The following is a 26,394-nucleotide window of genomic DNA, read 5'->3' on the forward strand; positions in this document are numbered from 1 at the left end:
AACTTAAAAATGTAATTAAAATAATTTCAAAATGAAAATAAAAATACATTTAAATGAACTCAAATTTAAATAAATAATATAATCAATGAATTATATATTTATAGTTATATATATGTATATGTATATATAAAATCTTATAAATATATAAATATAAATCAAATAATGAATTAAATTAAATTAAATTAAATTTAAATAACATGTAAATTTGTTTAAAGTTAAATAACACAATGAATGAACACATACGATATATGTGTAAGTAAAATAATTTTATTTCACAAATATAGGGGACATAAAGTGGCTGGATTAGCTTTGCAGTGCATCAAAAATAGAAACGGGGGATTAGTCAGCTGAAAGTGTATCGTATCACGCACGTCCAGTGCAGACAACTCTACTGAATATAAAGGTAGTGATCTATTTTTGTCATGGTACGCTGTACACATCTGATGTGTAAACAGAGTTTACTTGCTTTCTAACTAGCAGTGTGAAATCTGAAGTGCTGCAGTCAGTGAGTTAAACACAAGCTGAGGGATTCATGCAGTTACTTATCATTCACATGAAGGTGATGGGATGCAATGAGATGCAAATGGTGCTAAGATGATGATGATGAGGCAGCTTCATAAGCTTCACTCAAACAGTTTTAAAAGGGATGTAATGCATAAATTCAACCCTCCTGGACACTAAGTTGTGTGTGGATGTAATGAATTTGGTTCTGAGAAGGAATATTTTGAGATATTTTTAAGCTTATACCAATAAATCACATGTGTGGGATGCTGTCAGATACTTGTCAATAACTGCAATAATTATGTAAAAATTCGGAATTTTCTTTTTTGAAATAAAATAATAATTAATAATGTATTATAAAATAATATATTAATATATTATAATACATTATAAATAACTTATTTATATAGTTTTATAAAAATATTATATATTTGTTTTATATATTTTTATTATATATTTAATATATAACATATTTTTTGAAAATTATATATATATATATATATAAAATATATTATATAAATTATAATAATTATATAAAATTTTATAGTTTTAATTCATATATAATTTAATTCATATATAACTTCTCTGTAAATAATGATTAAGATATGAAAACCCACATATATTGAAGGTGTAAGGGAAATATTTTATACTTTTTACTGTTATTCAACGTCTTAGATTTAAAATGAAATTTCATTGAAAAAGTTATAAAATGTAAAAAAAAAAAATTACAACATAATGGACAGGTTAAAAATGATTTTCTGTGGTAACTGGCATCAGACTGGTCATGCGTGTGTTGACTTACAGCAGCGTGCGGCCGTGTGTGAGTGAGATCAGTGCTCAGTCTGGGCTGTCTGTGATTGGCCGAGCTGCTGATGATGTCACTGCGGCCCTCGCTCTGAGCCCTGGGTCTGGACCAGGGGCCGCCGGGGTCCGCAAACCAACGCATGCTCTGCAATCAGGGCACAACAGCATACTTCACACGGGCCATGCAGCACAGCCAGCGGGTTACACACACGATCACGCGTGATGCAGACGAGTGAACATGCACACAGCCACAGATTATGCGCTTTTAAAGGAACAGTTCACACAAAAAATCAAGTTGATGTTGTTCTGATGTTTCCTATATTATTTTCTTGCACTGAACACAACATCAGATGTTTTGTGAAAGTCTCTTTTACATACAATGCTACAAAGTATACTTTTAAATAATATTTTGAATTAGCTTTTGTTTTTGTATTTTCATTTTAGTTTAGTTCTTGTTTAATTTTAGTAATGCTTTTTGTCATTTTTATTATTTTTTAAAGAAATATTTAAGTTTAATTTATTTGTTCAGTTTTATTTTATTTTTTTATTTCAAGTTAGTAATTTTAATGCTTTAACTTAAACTAAACAGAAATTAGAAACATTGCCTTGGCATCTAAAAATATGTTTTTCAACTAAAATGTATATTTTATTTAACCAAAAATTCAATATTAAATTTAATGAATGATAGTAACCCTGACCTGACAGAAATTACATAAATGTGTCAAAACAGTTCTATATGATTATAATTTTATTTTAATTTAATATAATTTTTTAACTAAATAATTTTTGTCAGGGTTATCATCATTAAAACTATTAATAAATTAAATTAATAAATTACTAACTGGAAATAAATGAAAACAAAACTGAACCAAATCTAAACTAATCTAAAAAACAAATAAATTAAATCTCAATATAATAATAATTTAAAAAAAGGAATAAAAATGTAGTAAAAGTATATTATGATATTAAAATAAAAACTGAAAATATAAAAGCAAAAGGAAAATCTTGTATTATTATTTATAAAATAAAACCCACAACTATATAAGGTGCAAGGAAAACATTTTACTATTTTTTACTTATATAACATTTTAGACTTATCAAATAAAAATTGTAAATAAATTTTTAAAGATGAAGTGAATTTACATTTTTAGGTAAACTATTCCTTTAAAATCATATTTCTTGTTAACAGGTTCAAAATCATTTACAGGTCAATCTAAAAAAAATCTGTAATAAATAAATAAATAAATCTGTGGCTGTATAAATAAACAGGCTTGAGGGAATGAAGCATGCTGGGAACAGGGTCCAAAATTAACTAATATGAGGAGAATCCACAAGCAAAAAAAAAGAAGAAAATTCACTGGCAATAAATATTCCTCACCAACTAAAAATTATATATATATATATATATATATATTTTTTTTTCTGAAATAATAAAATTGTATTCCTTATATTTACATTTAGGTGGTTCAATTTTTTTTAGTAGGTCGATTTGTATGCCTTTGATTTGAACTGAATTAATGTCACTAGTGAGATTTAGATGATGCTTCTTACAAAGCAGGTATCATCTTAGAAATCCTGATCAAATTACCAGCCAATGGGTGATTTTTACTTGCATTTGGACCTTAATTTTGTGTTCATTTTGGACCCTGGCTGAAGGACAGCTTCTCTGTGGGCTGAGAGACATTTAAAAACACTTGAAGACAGGCATCAGAGCCTGAATCAATGTCAGATCATAAAATATGTGAGAATGTGGAGGTGGAAACACAACATGAATGGTGTGTGAGAATGAAACACATAATGGGACGAAGCATTGAGTGTGTGTGAGTGTGTGTGTGTGTGTGTGTGTGTGTATTACCTCCTGTCCCAGCAGAGGCCGTGACTCCAGAGAACGCTTGACTTTGTTCTCCTCCTTCACTGGCAAGAGAGATTTGAGGAACTTGGGCGGTTGAGGAGACAGCACCTTAAAAGGACTGGAGTTGAAGAATGTTGGACTCTCTGGTACCGATCCTGAGGAGAACGTTTGCATGAAATGATGCATATGGGTGTCTAAATGCACTACAGAGAAAAACTTAAAAAGGATTGATGCCCAAAATTGAGAAATTTATGGTAAATGTAGCTTTTTAGCACTCTTAAATTTTTTTTAAAAATTATTATTAAAATGTATTATTATTATTATTATTAATATAAAATAATATTTAAGAACAATCATAATTTCCATTTAATTATAAATATTAATTTTTTAATCTGATTTTTTATAAGTGTTGAAAAGTACCATTTACTACTACTAATAATAATGATAATACTAATATTTTTTTAAATCCTGAGGAAAACGTTTGCATGAAATGATGCATAAGGCTGCTTAAATGCACTATTAAAAAAAGGTCAAGGTGGATGATGAGCCCACAATGGAGAAAATATTGTAAATGTAGCTTTTCAACACTCTTAGAAATACATAATAAATGATATTATTATTAAAAAATAATAGTTCATAACAATAATAATAACAATCGTAATTTTTTTCACTATTTTATTTTATTTTAATTGTTGAAAAGTTACATGTACCATTCAACCACCAATAAGAACTTTTTTCAAATTATTATTATTTTTTAAATATATTTTTAATAATAATAATACATTTAGTTGTTTAAATTGTTTAGTAATAATCTTCAATAATTTAATATTGTTTTAACTACAGTAATGGGTTTTATAAAGTTAGAATGCTTGCTTAAAAAAAAGTCTTTCAAATCATCTCGGGTGAAAACCAGGTTCATAATTTACCGTGATTCTCTTTGTTTTTGACAGGCGTGTCTTTTGACAGAGGACTGTTGAGTGAAGCTTCATGTAAGTTGGATTCGGTGACGTCTGTGTTACCGTCGCAGTGAGTCTGTGGAAATAAAGTCAATGCTCAGACAAAGACATTCACAACAAACACACTGTCTATAGTAAGTGATCACTAACCTTCACGTCCTCATCCTCACATCCGGGCCCCTCCAATTTACAACAAGAGCTCTAAACAAATATATATTATAGTCCTGTTACACAATGCACGGTATTTTGTTTCTGTACACTAGTAAACGGTGGATCTGGTCTTACGTGCTGGACGTTGGGCGTGCTGAGACTGCGACGTATATGTCTGCCTTTAGCGGAGAGAGCTTCCTTCACCGTCACAGCCTGAACGAACACACAAACACGCTAAACACGTGATCAACCGATAATCGGTTTGACTGATATTTTTCAAGATATTTAAGAATTTTTCATAATTGGATATCGGTTTTGTAATATTGGATCCACCAATAAATGCCGCCATCATGTGGTCGTTTTGAGATTTGAGGTAAAGATTTGAGGTAAAGTAATCGTTATCGGTTAGAAAAAAAAACAATATAGGTCAATCTTTACTAAACGCTCCAGCAGATAGAAGTAAAACAAAAAATAAATATTGGTTCTGCATATTGGTTATTGGGAACATAAACCTGCTAATAATCTGTATCTGTAATAAAAAAAAAAACTGTATCAGTCGATCTCTACTAAACACTCCAGCAGAATCAACAGATACAAGTAAAACAATAAATAAATATTGATTCTGCAAAAAAACAAAAAAAAACTAAACAATATCAGTCGATATCTACTAAACACTCCAGCAGAAACAGCAGACAGAAGTAATACTAAATATATAATAATTATATAATTCTGCATATCTGTTATTAGACTCATAATAAACATGCAAATAATCGATATCGGCATTGGTTATTAAAAAAACAAAAAAACAATGTCGGTCTATCGCTACTAAACACAGAAAAAGCAGATAGAAGTGAAGCAATAACTAAACATTCGTTCTGCATATTGGTTTTCAGCACATAATCATGCAAATAATCTGTATCAGTTATAAAAATATATATATCGGTCAATCTCTACTAAACACTCCAGCAGAAACAACAGATAGAAGTGAAACAATAAATAAACATTGGTTCTGAATATCGGTTATTGTAACATAAACAAGCAAATAATCTGTATCAGTATCGGTTATATAAAAAAAAATCTATATCGTTCGATCTCTACTAAACACTAACAGAAACGGCAGATAGAAGTAAAACAATAAATAAATATTGGTTCTGAATATCGTTTATCATGCACAAAAACATGCAAATAATCGGTATCGATTATAAAAAAATCTATATTGGTCGAACTCTACTAAACACTCCAGCAGATTGTGAGAGACATCTATCCTAAAGTGTAACCGAACCTGCCGCAGTCTCTCCAGACACAGAATATTGTCCACCTCCAGCACTCCTCTGGTGTATTTCTCTATGTATGTCTCTCCATCGAGTGTCTCCTCGCTCTCTCCTCGCGCCGCCATCAAGGCCAGAGTCTCGCGCTCCTCTGGCTCCTCAGATGCCTGTTCATGAAGACAGCAGATGTGTGATCAGTGCATTCAGAAAGACAAACATGAAGAAGAAACAGTGTGAAGTTTGTACCTTTGGTATGTTGGACACGATCTCATACGTCACTCCACAGGAGTACAGAACGTTCTTCAAAGACATCCGTCTCTTCAGGCTCTGAGTGAAACTCTATGAGACATCAGTCATGTACTTACATTAAACAAGATAATACACTACCAGTCAAAAGATTTTAAACAGTAAGATTTTTAATGTTTTTAAAGAATTCTATTTTGCTTATCAAGCCTGCATTTATATGATCCAAAATACAGCAAAAGTATGTTTAAATTTTAGTGTTTAAAATAACTGTTTTTATTTGAATATATTGTAAAATGTAATTTATTTCTGTGATGCGCAGCTGTATTTTCAGCATCATTACTGCAGTCTTCAGTGTCACATGATCCTTTAGAAATCATTCTAATATGCTGATTTGCTGCTCAAGAAACATTTCTTATTATTATCATCAATATTTATCAGTTGAGTAAATTTTTTTTCAGGACTCTTTGATTAATGGAAAGATCCAAAGATCAGCATTTATCTAGAATAAAAAGCTTTTGTAACATTATACACTAATCCATTCAAAAGCTTGGAGTCAATATAATTGGGGGTTTAGAAATTAATACTTTTATTTAGCGAGGATGATAAAGACATTTATAATGTTATGATGTTCTTCTGAACTTTCTTTTCTGAATAAATACTACTCAGCTGTTTTCAAAATAATAATAAATGTTTTTTTGCACAGCAAATCAGCATATTAGAATGATTTCTGAAGGATCATGTGACTGGAGTAATGATGCTAAAAATTCAGCACTGAAATCACAGGAATAAATTATATTTTAAAATATATTCAATTAAAAAACAGTTATTTTAAATAGTAAAAATATTTCACAATATTACTGCTTTTGCTGTACTTTGGATCAAATAAATGCAGGCTTGGTGAGCAGAAGAGACTTCTTTAAAAAACATTAAAAAATCTTACTGTTCAAAAACTTTTGACTGATAGGGTACATAAAATATAAAAATGAATAAAATAATTAACAAGAAGAAATGTGAGAATTCTAATGGCAACTGAAAGGAGGGAAATCAGAGTTTCAGACGCAGAGTTGATGTGAAAAAATCACGAAACAGCGGTGCACAATAATTATTGTTTTAATAAAGTACTTGAGATCAATCCCGTTGACATTAGTGTATAGAAGCCTCCCAGTGTTTCCAGACCTGTTTGTTGTAGATGTTGACAGCGATCCTCTTGCGCAGCACGAGCTCCACAGACGCTGGGTGACTGAGCTGAACCGTGGCTTTCACGATCAGGTAAATCCGCTCGCTGGGCGCCGTGATCCGGTTCAGATGGATGGAGTCGTGGATGGAGGAATCCCAGGAACACACAGCCGACACCTGAGAGCAAGACAAATCAAGACATGTGAACGCTACATCAGTCATATATTAGCATTATTAACACTTACACGCCAATCATACATCTCATTGCAGCTCAACTTACAACACACTCATAAATCAACACAGCAAAACCTTAGAGGGTCAATCTCACAAAATCTCCAGGTCACATTTAAAAAATAAAAAGACAAGAAAGCTCAATTTGTTTTATAAAGCATATATGTATAAATTAAACTTTTTTTTTTTGGATATTATTTTCAACATTTTTTTTTATTGCATTGTTCTCATTGATTAATTTAATTAAATTAGCATTACCGTAATTTCTTGTCCAAAACAAAAACAAAAAATAATGAATGAATAAATAAATTAAAATAATTAAACAAATAAACAGAAAAAGAAGAAGGAGGAGAAAAAAGATTATTTGTATAAAGCAAATTTTAGGTCCATTATGATTTTTTTTTTTTTTTAATAAAACATTTTTTCAAGACAATTCAACATCATAAAATCCCACATTTTGATGACTGTAATGCATCCAGACATATACCTTGAGTTTTTTGTTGTTGTTGTAATTTTGATTACGCTCACTGGCTAATTTGATTAGATTAGCATTTCTATAATTAAAAAATATATATATAATATAACAATAATATATATATATATATATATATATATATATATATATATATGCAATATTGTAAACAATATATTCATAATATAATAATACACAATTATTTTAGTACCATCATGAATTATTTCTTAAAGTAAGGAATTTTATTCAGTCCCTAATTATCATGGCTGTAATCATGGTCTTACTTTTCTTTTGGTAATTTCTAGCGCTGTCAAATGATTAATCATATCCAAAATAAAAGTTTTTGTTTACATAATATACGTATGTATGCTGTGTATATTTATTATGTATATATTAAATAGACACACATGCATGTACATATTTTAGAAAAATGTTATGTTTATATATTAAATATATTTATTTATAATATAAATTATATGAATATAAATATAAACATGTAAATACATGTAAATATTTTCAAAATATATACAGTATGTGTGTGTATTTATATATACATGCTAAATATACACAGAACACACACATATGGCTCATGTAGAAGACAAACGTCAGTGTGATTTGAACAGGTGTCGCTCCTGTCACCTCGTCATGGCTGTGTCTGATGATGGGCAGGTAGAAGAACGGGCTGCCGTGCTCTTTGGGAAGGATTGAGTTGACGCCGGCGGCATGAGGTGTCAGTTGATCGTTCACCGTCAGGTTATCAGCTGCAAAACACACATTACAGATAAAATAACAGTCACAAGTAAACAAGCCTAAATCACTGATCTGACAGGGTCATGTAAACCTGAAAACCCTTCAGCTCTTGAACCCTGGGGCCAATTGTTCAAAAGTAATCCGATCAGATTTTGGCCATCAGATTGGATCAAATCATGAAAATGGTTTGTTCAAAAGAAAAAAAAGGATTCTGAATTCGGATTAGATCACCAAAATCCAATCTTGGTTTTGATCTGATTAAATCCTCAGTTTGTGCTGTTCAAAACATTTTAGTAAGATTGGGATACTTTTGATCCAAAACACTGAATTATTCTGATCCCAGAAGAAGGGTGGATTTCAGGAACAAAAATGTAATAAAACTTTAAAAATAGTCCAAAAAATACAACATTTTAACATGTAATATATCCCCAAATCCCCAAACAGCTGTCAATATTAAACAAAAATATTATATTTAATTTTTTTTAAATCACTGATTGTAAACTACATTGGCACAATCATCAGAGATGGAGCAGTCAAAAGTAGTTATTTGTGTAAATGCAATGCAAAACTAGAATGCAAAACATTGGCCTTTTTTTTCCCCATCTGCATGTCCCTTTAGGGGCTCCATAGAGCACTAGTAATCCAGATTTGGAAATCTGAAAAAGTGTGTATCTGGATAGCAAAACATGAGATTTCCAAAACCAGATTATTCTGATCCAGATTAAACTTTTTGAACAATTGGCCCTGAAGATCAATATATCTCACCATTCAGATCCAGGAACAGCACAGGAATGTGAGCCTCCATGCCAGCAGGGGGAACCCTTGAGCAACAACAACACAACACAAAATACTTAAATTAATGTAATAACCGAGCAAATATTTACATTTAAATTTTAATTAATATTATTACTTTTTATTTCTTTATTTTGTTTAAAATAAATATAATATTACAGTAATGTGAATCTAATGAGAATGATGAGAATGTCTGAATCTCTTAGCCTACTTAAGTTAAATAAGTCTTAATACTTAAGCTAAATAAATGTACCTGAAAATATCAATTTTATTAATATTGTATTTCCTTTAATTTAATATGATATTTTTAAATATGACAGTGTTATAGTATTTTTACTTTTACTATTTCATTTTTGTTATTTTATTTTAATGTAATATTTTTATTTTTACAAAAATAAATGACTATTACTGTAAAGTGAATCTAATGCGAATAATGAGAATGTCTGAATTTCTTAGAGTACTTTAAAAAATCTTAATACTTAAGTCAAATAAATGTAGCAGAAAATTTGAATTGTATTAATATTATATTTCCTTTAATTTAGTATGATTTCAATTTTAAAATATAACTCATAGTGTTTTTTTTTACTATTATTTTCATTTTAATGTATTTTTATTTTTACAAAAAATAAATGACTATTACAATAAAGTGCATCTAATGTGAATAATGAGAATGTCTTTAGTTAAAAAGTCTTAATACTTAAGTTAAATCTCATATTGTGTTGAAGTATTTTTAACTTTTATTTTTTATTTTAATATTTTTATTATTACAAAAATAAATGACTATTGCAGTAACGTGAATCTAATGGGAATGTCTGAATTTCTTAGAGTACTTTAGTTAAATAAGTCTTAATACTGAAGTTACAGTAAATAAATATGAATTTTTATGTTTCTGTTCACGGTTTCCTTTAATTTTATATGATTTAAATTTTAAAATATTACATAATATCATAGTATTATTAAAATGTGGACAGAATAGCGGAATCCAGTCATAAAAATGGAATTTACTGTATAACACGGAATGTCACAGGATTTGCCCAATTTTGGATGAATAAATCAAAAGTAGGTCAATATACTTCAATCAAAACGTGATATGAACTAGTGTCTGTGAATATTAAACCGCAAAAATACTATTTAAATATGAATCCTGCATGTTGTGCATGTCTCTGTGACTTTAGCTTCTGCCGCATCAAGATATGAGGACATAAACACATAAACATAATCTCTAGCACTGCTCTGAGAGTCACTTCATGAGCATTTTACTGTTCTTCTGAGTAAAACTATCATCAGATGTAAAAACAGAAACCTAAAGGTCTTCACAGCAACCCGTCAAAATAAAAGTTTGATTTAACTTGAAGAAACTGTGACAGAAATGTTACTTAATTTAATAATAGTACTAGGAATATTTACCAGAAAAATGATTTTCCAGAATTTATTTAGCAGGAAAATGTAAATATTTCTGGGGATAAAATAATATATATATATATATATATATATATATATATATATATATAAATCTATATCTATATATATACATTTTTTTTTTTTTTTGTTAAATAAAATCTTTGAGATGCTATTGATTAATAATATTTAATGAAACCATTCAAATGGAATCCAGAAGGTCAATGGAAAAACATTTCATAAGGCCTTAAAATTGTTATTTTTGCTAAACTTTCAATAAATTGCTGTTTAATACTGTAAGTTTCATGCTTTTTGATGAATAAAATTGAATTTAAGCATTAAAATGGAAAAAACGGAATTAAAAAAAAATAAAACGGATTTCATAGGGCCCTACTAATAGTCATATATAATATAATACAATATAATATAATATAATAAATACAAAGGTCTCACTTCGTTTTTACATTTGTGACCCTGGAGCACAAAACCAGTCTTAAGTCGCTGGGGTATATTTGTAGCAATAGCCAAAAATACATTGTATGGGTGAAAATTATAGATTTTTCTTTTATGCCAAAAATCATTAGGATATTAAGTAAAGATCATGTTCCATGAAGATATTTTGTAAATTTCCTACTGTAAATATATAAAAACTTATTTTTTGATTTGTAATATGCATTGCTAAGCACTTCATTTGGACAACTTTAAAGGCGATTTTCTCAATATTTTGATTTTTTTGCACCCTCAGATTCCAGATTTTCAAATAGTTGTATCTCAGCCAAATATTGTCCTATCATAACAATCATACATCAGTGGAAAGCTTATTTATTTCAGCTTTCAGATGATATATAAATCTCAATTTCTAAAAATTGACCCTTATGACTGGTTTTGTGGTCCAGGGTCACATATGTCTCTCTCTCAAACAGCTTGTCTTCTAAACCTGCAAAGATTGAGCAGAACTGGTTTACACTGGTCTCCAGTGGTTCAGTTCTCACCAGTGCGCCGGGGCCCCCGGGATCCCGCTGCCAGGGGCCGGAACCAGCACGGCGTTCCTCTCCTCCGTCAGACCGACCCACTGCTCCACCAGCCGGGCCTCTCGCTCCACGTCCTCCTCGGACTTCTCTGTAAATCACAGGCCATTACATCACAGCAGCAGCTGCATCAGATCAGCACCACCAACACACGCTTCAAATGCCAACCTGACTTATTGATGATCTTCTTGATCTGCTCCTCCAGATACTCCCTGCGCTTGATGAGAGCATCAGACCAGCGCTCCCGGACGCAGTTCAGATCCTCCTCCTGCAGAACCACATACACACTTCAGATTCGCTGCCCTCAGTGGGCCATTAAGGCTTGTTTGAGACAGAAAATACGGCAAAAACTTAAAGCGAGTTGAAAAGAGTCTGAAGATCCCATCTGAAGTTCATCCCACTGATCAGTCCACATACAGCGTGTCCATCTCACACCGTGTCTACAATAAACACCAGAAGCATGATGCCAAATGTCAACACTATTGTTTAATATATATATTTTTATGCCTAATTATATAAAACCTGAGATATATATTGAATATCATCAGAAAGCTGAAAAATATGGACCAATATAAACTATTGGTATATTAAATATTATTATTATAGATAAATACTGAAAAATATACTGAATATCATCAAAAGGCTAAAGAACATACAACATTAAAAAATGAAAAAGTTTCATTTATATATTATTATTATTATTATCATCATCGTCATTATACATATTACAAAAATATATTAGAAATATACATATTATACAAAATTAATAATATTATACACATTAAAATGATAGTTTTATGTAATGATGTTGCATATATATAATTATTATTAGTATTATTAGTAGTATTATTATTAAAATGATTATTAAACAAATTATAAAAACATTAAACATTACATAAAATATGTATTATAAAAACACATTACTTAAATACATATAAAATTATTATACAAAATATTATAAAAATGTTCTATATTCTATCATCTGAGCATTCGATCCAGGTCAGCTCAAAATATTCCTGCTTTCTTGTCTGGTTTAAATCATCTTTTTGTATGCATTACATTATGCACTATGCCAATAATAAAATAACAGATTTCAGTGTAATCCAGTGTAGACACGGTGTCAGGTGCAGATTTGGAGCCAAGCATCAAGATTCGATACTTACACAACATCAGAATAAACACATAGATGAATGAATGAATAAAGGCAGATTAAATCCAGTGTGGCGTTTTCAGACAGATGAAGCGCTTGTACTGTACGCAGCTCCATCTAGACCAGCTCAAACACACATAAACATGCAGAATAATGCAGCCATGCACTGATCATGTGACCGGTGAAGACAGCCGTGTGTTAGTGCAGGAATCTCTCAGCGAGATTATAATATCAGCCTCATTAATGGACGATTATGATCTTAATTTCATCATACTCCTGTCTGAAGCACATGATCAGCAGAAGCCAGTGTACCTGATAACTATCCATATCGGCGTCTTCCTCCCTCTGCTGGAGAGAATACAGCCTGTCACACACTCAGATCCGCTCACGGACTCACATTCACACTCCAAACGCTTGTGCATTTTACCCATAACGATAACGAAGTTACCACACCGATAACCGATAACCGATAAATCAACCGATAGTTTTTAAAATGGATGCTGAATGAAAACTAAAACACTGCTGAACTTTATTACAAAAATAAAAAAAGTACTAAACCATGAAGATATGTAATCTACTTTAACTTAAATAAATATATAAATTAATATTTATATATTAATTATACCCTGATCATTCATGTTAATGTCACTTTTCCTATATTCTTTTTTCCTTCTTTTCTCCTTTTCCTTTTCCTCTCTCTATTTTTTGCATTTCTATTTTTATTTTAGCTATGTTGTACTTCTTTAAAAATATTCATAAAAACAAAATTTCTAAAGTCTAACATTTTAAGTGAAGGATGCTGCAGATCTGTGTTATTTTACTCTCACTGAGATACTATTATAGTTATAACATTTTCAAGTAGATTTTATAATTTATGATTTTAGTTCAAGTTTTAGTAATTTTGTTGTGTGTTTTTATCATAAGTGTCATTTATCATTTTATCAATAGTTTTTATGTTTTAGTTTATTTCGTTCTACTTATTTTAGCACCTTAACTTGAACTAAAATAAAATAAGTTTAAGGTTTTTTTATATTTTATTTTACTTCTGTCAGTGCTACTTTAGTATCAATGAGATACTATTGTGGTTTTTATAAATAGTTTGAATTTGTTTTATTTTTATATCTTCTGTTTCTATTTTAAACTTTATTAAGGTTTTAGTAATGGTTTTTTTAAATAATAATTATTATAATTTATTTTTATATGTCTATATAGTTTTTATTTATTTTTATCTATTTATTTCCATTTTAGTTTGAGTTATTTTAGTACATCAAGCTAAACTAAATGAAAATGAGAAGTGTTTCCTTGGGAACAAATTAAAATATATTTTTTATTTTATTTCAGCTAACATTTATTTTATTTCAAGTAACAATTTTTATTTTTTTAATTCTGTTCGTTTTAGTTTTAGTTAACTAGAATAATCATCTGAATTAATGTTTGTATCATTTGAAGTAATGAAAATGTTTTGTTATGGTCTAGATGCTCTGCCGTGCGTGTTGTGTTTGTGTCGTCCTCACTGACCTGATAGCTGTCCAGAGGTCTCTGTAGTTTGGTGGATCGAGCAGAAACGCAGCCGATGGAGACGGAGAGAACGGCCTCCACCAGCAGCGGAAGCGTCCCCGAGTGCTGGACCGGCCGGACACTCACCTGCAGCCTCCGCGAGTGACCCTGAACACACACACACACCGAGATGAGCACACACACACAGACGCTCATGCTCCTGAATATCAGCAGCTCTCATCATTAATAAATGCAGACTGCAGTCGCACCTGGCGCAGCTGAAACACTCCTCCAGTGCTGACGTCTCTGCTGAGATGAAGCTCTACAGACGAATACTCGCCCTGCTCGTTCAACTCCTGTATGGAGACCCACAGCTCGATCTGACGAGACACTTCACTCCACCTGTCACACACACACACATGCAGATGAGCACACAAAACTAACAATACACCACATCTGCCAATGGCTTATGACTAAAGAAAATATACCAGCCATAAATGTTTGATGAAACTGTATTATGAAACTGTAAGTGCATTACTTCATTAAACAACAGGCAGAACAAATTGGGGAAACACATCTAATTTTTTTATTTCAATGATGATGATGAGTAACATTGTTTCATGAACTCACCATTGCTGATTTTAACGTGCGTTTGGTGCTTGCCGAGTGCTATTTTGTTTTATTTTAGGCCCTGCACACACGTATGGCAGACTCTGGTCGTATGTGTGAGGAAACGCACCTGTCTCTGAGCGTCCGTCTCTTGGCCTGCAGTGCGTCCAGCTCCCGCATGGACCGGCCGTTCCCAGCGTACCGGTGACCCCAGACCTCGATGGCCAGAGCGCCGTCTGAGATAAACTCCAGAAACTCCTCCGTCACATGCACCACGAAATCCTGCAACGAAAGCAGATTGATTTATTTATCATTTAACGCCATATCAGCACATTCACGGCAAACTCATGAGTAATAACATTTAAAATAATCATAGTAACCATAATATTTCAATGAGTTGTATACAATATGTGAGCCTGGAGCACAAAAGCAGTCATAAGCAGCACAGGTATATTTGTAGCAATAGCCAACAATACATTGTATGGGTCAAAATTATCCATTTTTCTATTATGCCAAAAATCATTAGGATATTAAGTAAAGATCATGTTCCATGAAGATATTTTGTAAATCTCCTATCGTAAATATATCAAAACTTCATGCACCCTTAGAAATTTTTTAGCTGTGATTAATAAGCATGCACCGCTAAGAAGATTTAGAGTTTGTGGTAAAGACAATCCATGGTTTAATACATCTGTTTCTACTTCCATCAGTGAAAGAAATATTGCTTGGACCAAGGCTAAAAGAACTAATAGCGCTAGTGATTGGGAAACAATATAGGGCACTAAGGAATAAATGCACTAAAATTATAAAAAATGCAAAAAGTGAGTATTATCTCAGTACTATAAATAAAAATGTAAATGATCTTAGTAAATTTTGGAAGCTGATAAAATCATCAACTGGGTCTATGTTGGCCCCAGCAGATCCTGATTTACTAAAGGTAAATAATGAAGAAATTAAGGATAAATATAATATAGCAGAAGCTTTTAATACACATTTCACTAATGTAAATTCAATCACTTCATCTGGTTTCTCTGTAGATGTAGATGGTAAAGATAAAATGGCCATCTCTTCAAGTTGTATGAGAAATGTTTTTAATTTTATACCTTTTTCGCCGTCTCAGGTTCATAAAGCCTGGATAAGTCTTGATTGTAAAAAGTCTGCTGGCCCTAATCAAATAGAGCCTTATTTTTTTTAAATATCTGCAGACTTAATAGCGAGACCGTCACTAATGATATAATAACTGCATTGGATGATAAAAAATTATGTGCTGCACTTTTTATTGATTTATCGAAAGCATTTGATTCTGTGAATCATGATCTTTCGTTGCAAAGGCTTAAATGTGTAGGTTTTAGTGATATAGTGTTGAAGTGCTTCTCTAATTATTTGACTGGAAGGACTCAATGTGTTTTTCATAGAGAATTATGTTTCTGCTCCTTTATTCGTGAAGACCGGTGTTCCTCAAGGATCAATTTTGGGACCAATTTTATTCTCTATCTAAATAAATGAACTGAGAGTTGAGCCAGCAAATGTACACTTTTATGCAGATGATACTATCATCTACACTATGGCTCCATCTTTAAAAGTGGCAATGGACTCTTTAATTAATTTCAGACTTCTCTTGGTAACTTAAAATTAGCGCTAAAAAAACTAAATACATGATTTTTACGTGGTCCAGATTATCATTAAACGAAATGGCGATTTTTCATACAGAGATAGGTCGAGCTGCTTTTTCTAATTATGCTCCGTATGTATGGAATGAGCTTCAAGGTACATTACATATGGAATCTGTACCATCTCTTGCTATGTTTAAAAATATTTTAAAGTCTGTTTATATAGAACAGTGTACATGTTTTAATAACTGACTAGGATTTGTACTGTTTTTAGAAAATTGTGTTTTATGTTTGTTTATTGTGTGGTGATGTGTATTTATTTGTAAATTTGCCTATCTTGACCAGGATTATAAAGGACCTTCCTGGTTAAATAAGTAAATAAATTAATTAATTAATTAATTAAAAAAAAATCCAGATTTTCAAATAGTTCTATCTCAGCCAAATACTCAAGTGTACAAGGTACTCAAGTGAATGTTTTTACCTTGCAGTGGTCAAAGCGCACAGTGAAGTGGGCGTCGGCCGTCTGTGAGGGGGGCGTGTCTGGACTGACAATGGGCGGAGCCACAGCAGGCTCTGATTGTTCCCAGAAGGAGTATTGACAGAAGACGAAGTTGGAGAGGTTGAGAGGAAGACCAGACGCCTCTCTGATCCGCACCTGACACGAGATACGACGCAAACGCTGCAGTGAGTGTTTACGACAATACTAAACACTTCTATATAAATGCATCATCATTCATTCATTACAGATACAACCAGCAGATCAGATTTTTACTGTTTCAACCCAAATATGATCATATTTTTGTATATGTAAAAGTAATTATTTTCATAAACTTCATAATCAGATGACAGATGACATTCATAAATTCATTGTTACACAAAGAGTAATATTAGTGATTGGTTTATCATTTTCAACCTAATTTAACTGATGCTTTCCTTGGTGACATTTAAGTCAGGATGATTTGCACTAACAATGTTTAATTAAGCAAAAACAAACAAACAAATGTTTAAATTTGCATGTCATAAAGATATGATTAGTAAATATATAATAAGGGCTGAAAGTATGATTAAAAATGTGATTAAAAAAAAAAATCCAGGTTTGCTGTGTTTGTTTGCAGGGCTGCATAAATTAATCAAATTAAAATATTTAAAAATATTTTTTAAATGAGCAATAATTAATACATATAAATGTATTAATTGCTAATTAACATATCTGTAAATAAATAACAAATGTATATATACACAGTATATATAATAAACATATTAATCAAAATAAGAATAATTATTTAAGAAAGTATTTAAGAAAATAAATATTTAAGAAAAATAATATAATAGTAATAATAAAATAATAATTTGACAGTAATAAATGTGACTAAAAACCCTCCAGGTTTGCTGTATTTGTTTGTATCATAAATTTGTATTAATAATTTTGTATATATGTATATATATGAGTGTGTATGTGTGTGTGTGAAATGAAACTAAAATAAATAAATAAAAATCATTAAATTAAAATATTTTAAAATACTGATTATTAATTAATATATAAATAAATTCTTAATTAATATATCTATAAATAAATTAATTAATAACAAATTATTATCAATTATTAATTATACATATTTATTAAATACACTTATTAAAATAAGAAACACTGCTATAGTAATATTTTGCTGAAAAAATGAATTATTTAAGAAAAATTATATAATAATAATTATTATTTTATTTTACAGTAAAATTATAAAATTACAGTACTAATATTCATAGCCATCTTAACTTTTTTCAAACATTAAACCATGATGCTTTTATTTTGGTGGAAAAACGCAAGGAGGCATTCTCTTGTATCGACAACAGCATCTCAAAAGTTTATTAAGATGGTGTCGTGCTCAAATGCGTGTTATAAGTGACCCAAACTCAGATTACAAGCAGAGACGAGACTGATAAATGTACTGAGTGTTTACCCTGCAGGTGAGCTTTCTGGACATGTGGACGATCTCTCCGTTGTTGTCCATGACCTCATATCCGCTGCTCTCGCTGGAGTTCTCGGAGGAATCGTCTCCTCCGGCCAAACGCTCGGGAACGACGCCGCTCACACGCAGCAGCTCCACCTGCAGACGACCTGCCACCTGCCAACAGAGATGGAGTTCTATATAAATCATAGAACGTTTATTAGCAAAACGAATAAGAAAACTTGGAGGCACGGCACACACCTTGGTGTCAAACAAAATAAATAAATTACACTATGTTTAAATAAAGTAAAAATCAGCAAACACTAAATAAAATAAGAAAAAACTTCCAAAATCACCTTAGATAAACGGAAAAAGTCAACAGGTTTTCAAAATCCAAAATATTGCCACGTGATAAATGAAATCTGATCTGTGATGCCACTGTCATTCGGTACGCTGGGTATTTTATCGGTATTTAAATGGGTCATCGGATGCGACGTGCACTTTTACTAGTTGTTTGAACTGAAATGTGTGTTGGCAGTGTGTGTACACAACCACCCTATAATGATAAAATCCAATATATCCGATATCTCGTTAAATCATTTCCCCTTTCTCATATCAAGCCATTCTCAAATGCCTGTCTGTGTGACGTCACACAGACAGGCCCCTCCCACGATTGTTGATTGACACTGGCGTTCTAGCATAGACCCGCCCTGAGTGAGCTGTCATCAGTCGTTTGTTTTTGAAGGGAATGCGCCCCTGATCTGCCTAAATGTGTTTATGTTCGCACAAATCATTCGTGATCCAGCTTCACCTACAGAAGAAGTTAGTATAAGAGTCTCATGAGAACGGCTCGTCTCTCCGCGGAAGAGAGGGGCGGGGTCAGCAGAGCACATTAGCATTTAAAGAAACATGCACTAAAACGGCTCGCTGTGTGCAGAGCTGTTTTTGACAGGGTAAAAAAGGGTGTTGTTTTACACTACCATTGAGAAATTTTAACCAAAATATGTTATAGACTTTTAATTAAGACCCTAAAGAATCATATCAACCTGTGGAAAATGGGCATCAGGTGACCCCTTCAATAAATTTCATAATTTAAAAGTTCAGTTTAGAAGTATCGGTATTGATATCGACGATACAGACCTTTAAAAGTATCGGTATCGTATCGAAAACAAAATAAGTGGTATCGCCCATCCCTAATCTAGAGAAAGTGACACGATGCGCATATTGGTGAACACATCATAACAGCCCGTTCATTACTGCTCACCTCCCCCTGCTGGCTGATGATGGGAACGGCGTACTGCAGCTTCACGTCATGAAACAGACACTCCAGGAAGACGTTTGCCACGCCGATGAGATTGTGATTCTCCTGCGCTTCGTAGAACGGATCGCCCGCCTTACTGTGCAGACGGGTCACCTGGGAGAAACGCAGGGGAAAACACTAAATCAATCAAAACAGGGCACATTTGAGACATTTTTAGACCTTTCTAAAAGCAAGTAAAGAAACTGGAAGAAATAAATGGAAGGAGACAGAAAGAAATTCATCAAACTGAAGCGAGTTTATGATCAAAACAAGAACAAACATTTGCTGACAAGGTCAGAAAAATTACCTTTTCAAAAAATTTGTAAATAAATGAACAAATGAGAAAATCAACAAATAAATAAGAAAAAATGAATAAATGAGTAAATAAATAACTAAATTAATTAATGAGTAAATAAATCAAAAATAAAGAAATGAAAAAATGAGTAAGAAAACAAACAATTTAATTAGTATATATATTTATACCTAAATAAATGTAAATAATAAATAAGTAAATAAATAAAAATAAACAAGTGAATACACGAGTAAATAACCAAACATAAATAAAAGAGCAAATAAATAAACAAATATTTAAACAAATCAGTAAACAAACAAACAAACAAGGAGTAAATAAAAATAAGTAAATAAACAACTAAATAAATAAAAATAAACAGGTGAACGAGCAACTTAAAGGGGTGGTTGATTGCGATTTCACTTTTTTAACGTTAGTTAGTGTGTAATGTTGCTGTTTGAGCATAAACAATATCTGCAAAGTTACGACGCTGAAAGTTCAATGCAAACGGAGATATCGTCTTTTAAAATTCTGGCAGTTTAATGCCTACAAAAAGGGCTCGTAGGACTACAACGAACTACTTCCCAGGTTCATGATGTCACAAACCCAGATAAACCCCGCCCCCGGGAACATGCAGAAAAGGGGGCGGGGCCATGCTGCGCTGCTTTAGAGAAGAGGAAGAGAAAACTAGGGGTGCACGTAAAAATCTATTCATATATGAATCACGATTCTGTCTTCTAACGATTCTAATGGATTCACAAGTTTCAAAATTAATGTTCTAAAGCAGCGGTTCTTATTGTTCCTCGCGTCTCCGTGCTCTCTCTCTCTCTTAAACAAACAAAATAAATAAGTAAACATAAATAAATAAATAATTAAATGAATGAATGAATGTAATGATCCTCATTTGTACATTGATTTGAATAAAAGTGTCTGCCAAATCAAACTAAAACCGGGTTTCTGCAGGTTAATTTAAGTCATTTAAAGACCAAGCAAAGAAAATGCAAAAAATAACTGGAAAAAAACACCAAAATGAGGTGAGTTTATGATTAAAACAAGAACAAATATTTGCCAATAGGGTCAGAAAAATGCAGTAAAATTTTGAAATATTATTGTAATTTTAAATAAGTGTTTTCTGTTGTAATATACTGTAAAATATAATTTATTTCTGTGATCAAAGCTGTATTTTCAGCATCATTACTCCAGTCTTCAGTGTCACATGATCCTTCAGAAATCATTCTAATATGCCGATTAGCTCCTCAAGAAACATTTATGATTATTATCAAAACAGTTGTTCTGCCCAATATTTGTGGAAACCGTGATACATTTTATTTTTCAGGATTCATAGTGAAAAGAAAGAACAGCAAAAGAACAGCATTTATTTGAAACAGAAATATTTTATAAATGTCTTTACTGTCACTTTTCATCAGTTTAATGCATCCTTGATGAATAAAAGCATTGTTTTCTTTGACTCACCACTTCCTGTGTTCCTTCCCTCCAGTCTCTGTAATGGTCTCTCATGTCCACTAGTTTGTTCTCTAGTTTCTCGATGGTCCACACCTGCGTTCCCTTCCTTTTGCGCCGCACCTGGATGGCCGGTTCACTGACTATAGCGCCACGCTGGGATTAAAATAATTACAGCAATGTAATATTACAGAGGAAACAGTACTATAATACAGTGACTATGAACTGCAGCTAAGGTTTGCTTTTACATAGCCACATTTTCAACAAGTAATGCATGAACTGATGAATGTATAAATGCAATGTAAGTTGCTTTGGATTTTGTATTGTTTGTAAAACAATGAAAACAAATAAATGACAAAATAAATAAACAAATGTATGAAAAGTATGAAAGACATCATCAGAATAGTACATCTGCCATCAGTGGTTCAATCTGAATTTTATGAAGCGACGAGAATACCTTTTGTACGCAAAGAAAATAAAAATAATAAGTTGAAAAAAGTCGTTATTTTTATTTTCTTTGCGTACAAAAAGTATTCTGGGCCTTGACAGTTTGGGGTGGAGTAACCCTTTAATAAATAAACAGGAATAAGCACAGATACATAGATAAGCAAGTAAATGCATGAGTAAATAAATTAATGAATTAATAAAAAGCACAAATAATGTTTTGTCAAATAATTTCACTTCTGTTCTAGCTTAATCTAGTTTATACTTGGGTCTCTGTATTGTCGTTTCTGATGACAAATATCCTCCTCGTTCGTGCACTGCTCTGGATAAAAGCGTCTGCTGAATGAATGCATGTAAACGTGAGCGCGTCTCACCTTGCGGTTTGCGCTGAGGTTGGCGGCCGGGATCTGCAGCGTGACCTGATAGTCGGTGAGTTTGTGCATCTCCTCGGAGAGAAAGTTAGCCTCTCGCACCAGAGCGTTCGCTCGGATCACCTGCTCACGCAGCCGAGACAGACTCTGACGGAAGAGCTCGTCCCTGAAACACACAGACACAAGAAGTTTAACGCTGTAAATACAGATCTGTGCCAAAACCTAGTGAGCTGCCTATATAGGCAGTATTTTAAGGCATCACAGGCACAATCTCCAACATGAAGCCATTTCAAAAAGAGAGACGGCATAGTTATGCCTTCTAAGTACCTTCTTTTGGATGTTTTGCATGTATGATTTATGGTGAAATCGATCCCATAATGCATTGCGACCAAAATAAAAAATAAATAAATAAAAAAAAAATTTTTTATATATTGTATTTCAGCTAATTGCCAAGGCAACATTTCTCATTTTAATTTAGCTTAAGATGAAGTACTAAAGTTACTAAAACTAAAAATGAAGTAAACAAAAAAACTAAGGTTAAAATAAAAACTATATAAATGAAAATAGAAAAACTAATTAAAAATTTTTTCATAAAAACTATAACAGAACATTACATGATACTTCCATTAAAAAATAATTAAAGGGTTCCTATTATGCTTTTTCACTTTTTGAATGTTAGTCAGTGTGTAGTGTGTATGTTTGGGCATAAAAAGATCTACAAAGTTACAAATCTCAAAGTCCACTCCAAAGGGAGATATTTTGTTTTTAACAAATCCCTTTTCAAGAACTACAACGAACGGCTCGTTTGGACTACAAAGTTGTTTTCCTGCATTTGTGATATCACAAAAATAAATCCCGCCTACTGAAATTCGAATGGTTGGCGGGTGGAGAATGCTTGGTTGAGCACTGCACGTTTCAAAATCAAAACCCGGTGCGGGTGTTTTTATATCACTGTATTTCTGAAGGAAACCGACTGTCTTCAAAAGATTTTGATGTCATTTTCATTTCATCTTGCATGTAATGTCTGATAAAGCAGCGTTTGTGAGCGAGGCTCTGCTTTGTGTACAGCGTTACCGGGGAAACCTCGCTCTCTCCCGCTCCAACAGCGCCTCCCGCTGGGAGAGAATTAATTTGCATATATATGCTGCCACAAATAGTGTAACTCTGTGGGACTATGGTATACATAAATTCAACTGTATAAGAGTTTAACGTTACCACTTTAATATGTCTTGCAATATTCGTGCGTGCAAAAATTCTGCGCGATGCTCTTCATGTTCAATATTCTCGAGACCTGAACTGATTTGGCAATATTGACGAACTTAATGCTTTGGCAAGGGTACTGAAACACAGTCTAAGCTGTTCACCAATCACAACGCACTAGGACAGCTAACCAATCACAACACAATTCGTTTTTCAGAAGGCGGGCCTTCATCAAACCAAGAACTAACCGAGCCGTTTGTGCCAGGCTGGGGATAGAGGTATTGTAATAATGTAAATTATGTGAAAAATAATGCGTTTTTCGAACCACCAAGCATGAGAGCATGTTCTAGTACACCCCAAAACAAAATCAAGACTTTGTAAAAGAGCATAATAGGACCCCTTTAATGCAAAGCAGGAGAAATAATATTTATAAATATACGTACAATTCTTTCAATGCAAGTGCATCTATAATAGTTCAATCCAACTTGCTAAAAATTCATTCAAAGGTCACTTTAAAAACCTTTAAAATGCTTTCATTTAAATTAAAAATGTAATAAAAAATAAAATAAAATAAAAAAGTTACTAAGCAACTTATCACATTAATATAGAATAAATATTAATAAATGAATGCACATCACAGGTAAACAGGCTTCAAAGAGCCGATCATAATTCAGCGCTGGTGTGTGTTCTGACCTCTCGTCGCTCCACAGGCGCAGTTTGTTGTGTGCGGTGTTTGTGGGGAAGCTGCTGCAGCGCTGATGCTGAGACGCTTTCTCCGGAGAGAGCTGCTGCCGCAGAGACTGGAGCTCGGCGCTCGTACATCAGCCGCTGCTCCTCCAGCGCCAGACGCTTCTCCTCCACATACTGCTTCTCCAGCGCCTGCACCGCCTTCTGCATCGGGTCTGAGACGAGAAGACACTCAGAGCTGCTACTACATAATACAACTAAAACTAAAATACCCTATACTGCCAAAAGTATTGGCACCCCTTCTAATGAGCAGGTTTGACTACTTTAGTATAAATCTTAATGTTTAAGCATATAACGATATTCTCGGGAATTGTGTGCTTCTAAATTTATAGCAAGAGTTTGGAAAGGACCCTTTTCTATTCTAACATGACAATGCATCTGTGTATAAGACAAGGTTAAAAATAAATGATTGATTGAGTCAGTGTGGAAGAACTTGACTGGTCTGCAGAAAGCAGCTGAACACGGGTCTCTGGTGTGACTTTAAATGCAGACCTTGAGCCAAAAACTCATCACCAAACACCAATGACTTGTACATACACTATATGGACAAAAGTATTGGCACCCCTTTCTTTAGAACAGAAAAAGGCACTTCCAAAACTGTGGCATTGTCATGTTAGAATATAAAAGGGTTCTGTCCAAACTGTTGCTATAAAATTAGAAGCACACAATTCTCAAGAATATCATTATATGCTTAAACATTAAGATTTATACTCGTGGAAATGACTAAAGTAGTCAAACCTTTACTTTTGGCAATATAGTGTACATCATAACATAACTTTTGGCTAATTTGTTAATTGAAATAAAGCTGAAATAAAATAAAATATGTGACCCTGGAGCACAAAAGCACAGATATTTTTGTAGCAATAGCCAACAATACATTGTATGGGTCATAATTATCCATTTTTCTTTTATGCTAAAAATCATTGGGATATTAAGTAAAAGATATTTTGTCAATTTCCTACCGTAAATATATATAAAATGTTAATTTTTGATTAGTAATATGCATTGCTAAGAACTTCATTTGGACCCCTTTAATGCAAAGCAGGAGAAATAATATTTATAAATATACGTACAATTCTTTCAATGCAAGTGCATCTATAATAGTTCAATCCAACTTGCTAAAAATTCATTCAAAGGTCACTTTAAAAACCTTTAAAATGCTTTCATTTAAATTAAAAATGTAATAAAAAAAAAAAATAAAATAAAAAAGTTACTAAGCAACTTATCACATTAATATAGAATAAATATTAATAAATAAATGCACATCACAGGTAAACAGGCTTCAAAGAGCCGATCATAATTCAGCGCTGGTGTGTGTGTTCTGACCTCTCGTCGCTCCACAGGCGCAGTTTGTTGTGTGCGGTGTTTGTGGGGAAGCTGCTGCAGCGCTGATGCTGAGACGCTTTCTCCGGAGAGAGCTGCTGCCGCAGAGACTGGAGCTCGCGCTCGTACATCAGCCGCTGCTCCTCCAGCGCCAGACGCTTCTCCTCCACATACTGCTTCTCCAGCGCCTGCACCGCCTTCTGCATCGGGTCTGAGACGAGAAGACACTCAGAGCTGCTACTACATAATACAACTAAAACTAAAATACCCTATACTGCCAAAAGTATTGGCACCCCCTTCTAATGAGCAGGTTTGACTACTTTAGTATAAATCTTAATGTTTAAGCATATAACGATATTCTCGGGAATTGTGTGCTTCTAAATTTATAGCAAGAGTTCGGACAGGACCCTTTTCTATTCTAACATGACAATGCCTCTGTGTATAAGACAAGGTTCAAAAATAAATGATTGATTGAGTCAGTGTGGAAGAACTTGACTGGTCTGCAGAAAGCAGCTGAACACGGGTCTCTGGTGTGACTTTAAATGCAGACCTTGAGCCAAAAACTCATCACCAAACACCAATGACTTGTACATACACTATATGGACAAAAGTATTGGCACCCCTTTCTTTAGAACAGAAAAAGGCACTTCCAAAACTGTGGCATTGTCATGTTAGAATATAAAAGGGTTCTGTCCAAACTGTTGCTATAAAATTAGAAGCACACAATTCTCAAGAATATCATTATATGCTTAAACATTAAGATTTATACTCGTGGAAATGACTAAAGTAGTCAAACCTTTACTTTTGGCAATATAGTGTACATCAT

At 32.7% G+C, this 26,394-nt stretch overlaps 1 protein-coding gene across 1 annotated transcript in view; it reads right to left on the reverse strand.

Annotated features, from left to right (window-relative positions):
* Positions 1-26,394, reverse strand: part of kif13a (kinesin family member 13A) — a 74,293-nt gene that overhangs the window by 3,077 nt on the left and 44,822 nt on the right. Inside the window, 23 exon segments of the mRNA XM_058746755.1 lie at positions 1,304-1,450; positions 3,161-3,312; positions 4,084-4,189; positions 4,264-4,314; positions 4,399-4,476; positions 5,546-5,698; positions 5,778-5,870; positions 6,954-7,130; positions 8,296-8,417; positions 9,172-9,227; positions 11,589-11,715; positions 11,793-11,892; positions 13,087-13,122; positions 14,293-14,439; positions 14,541-14,673; positions 15,011-15,162; positions 16,972-17,145; positions 18,446-18,610; positions 19,698-19,847; positions 21,496-21,639; positions 22,302-22,464; positions 24,192-24,245; positions 25,515-25,779. Coding sequence (XP_058602738.1) covers positions 1,304-1,450; positions 3,161-3,312; positions 4,084-4,189; positions 4,264-4,314; positions 4,399-4,476; positions 5,546-5,698; positions 5,778-5,870; positions 6,954-7,130; positions 8,296-8,417; positions 9,172-9,227; positions 11,589-11,715; positions 11,793-11,892; positions 13,087-13,122; positions 14,293-14,439; positions 14,541-14,673; positions 15,011-15,162; positions 16,972-17,145; positions 18,446-18,610; positions 19,698-19,847; positions 21,496-21,639; positions 22,302-22,464; positions 24,192-24,245; positions 25,515-25,779 — 2,945 coding nt within the window.

This window comes from Onychostoma macrolepis, chromosome 16 (assembly GCF_012432095.1).
Source record: "Onychostoma macrolepis isolate SWU-2019 chromosome 16, ASM1243209v1, whole genome shotgun sequence".
Lineage (NCBI taxonomy): Eukaryota > Metazoa > Chordata > Actinopteri > Cypriniformes > Cyprinidae > Onychostoma > Onychostoma macrolepis.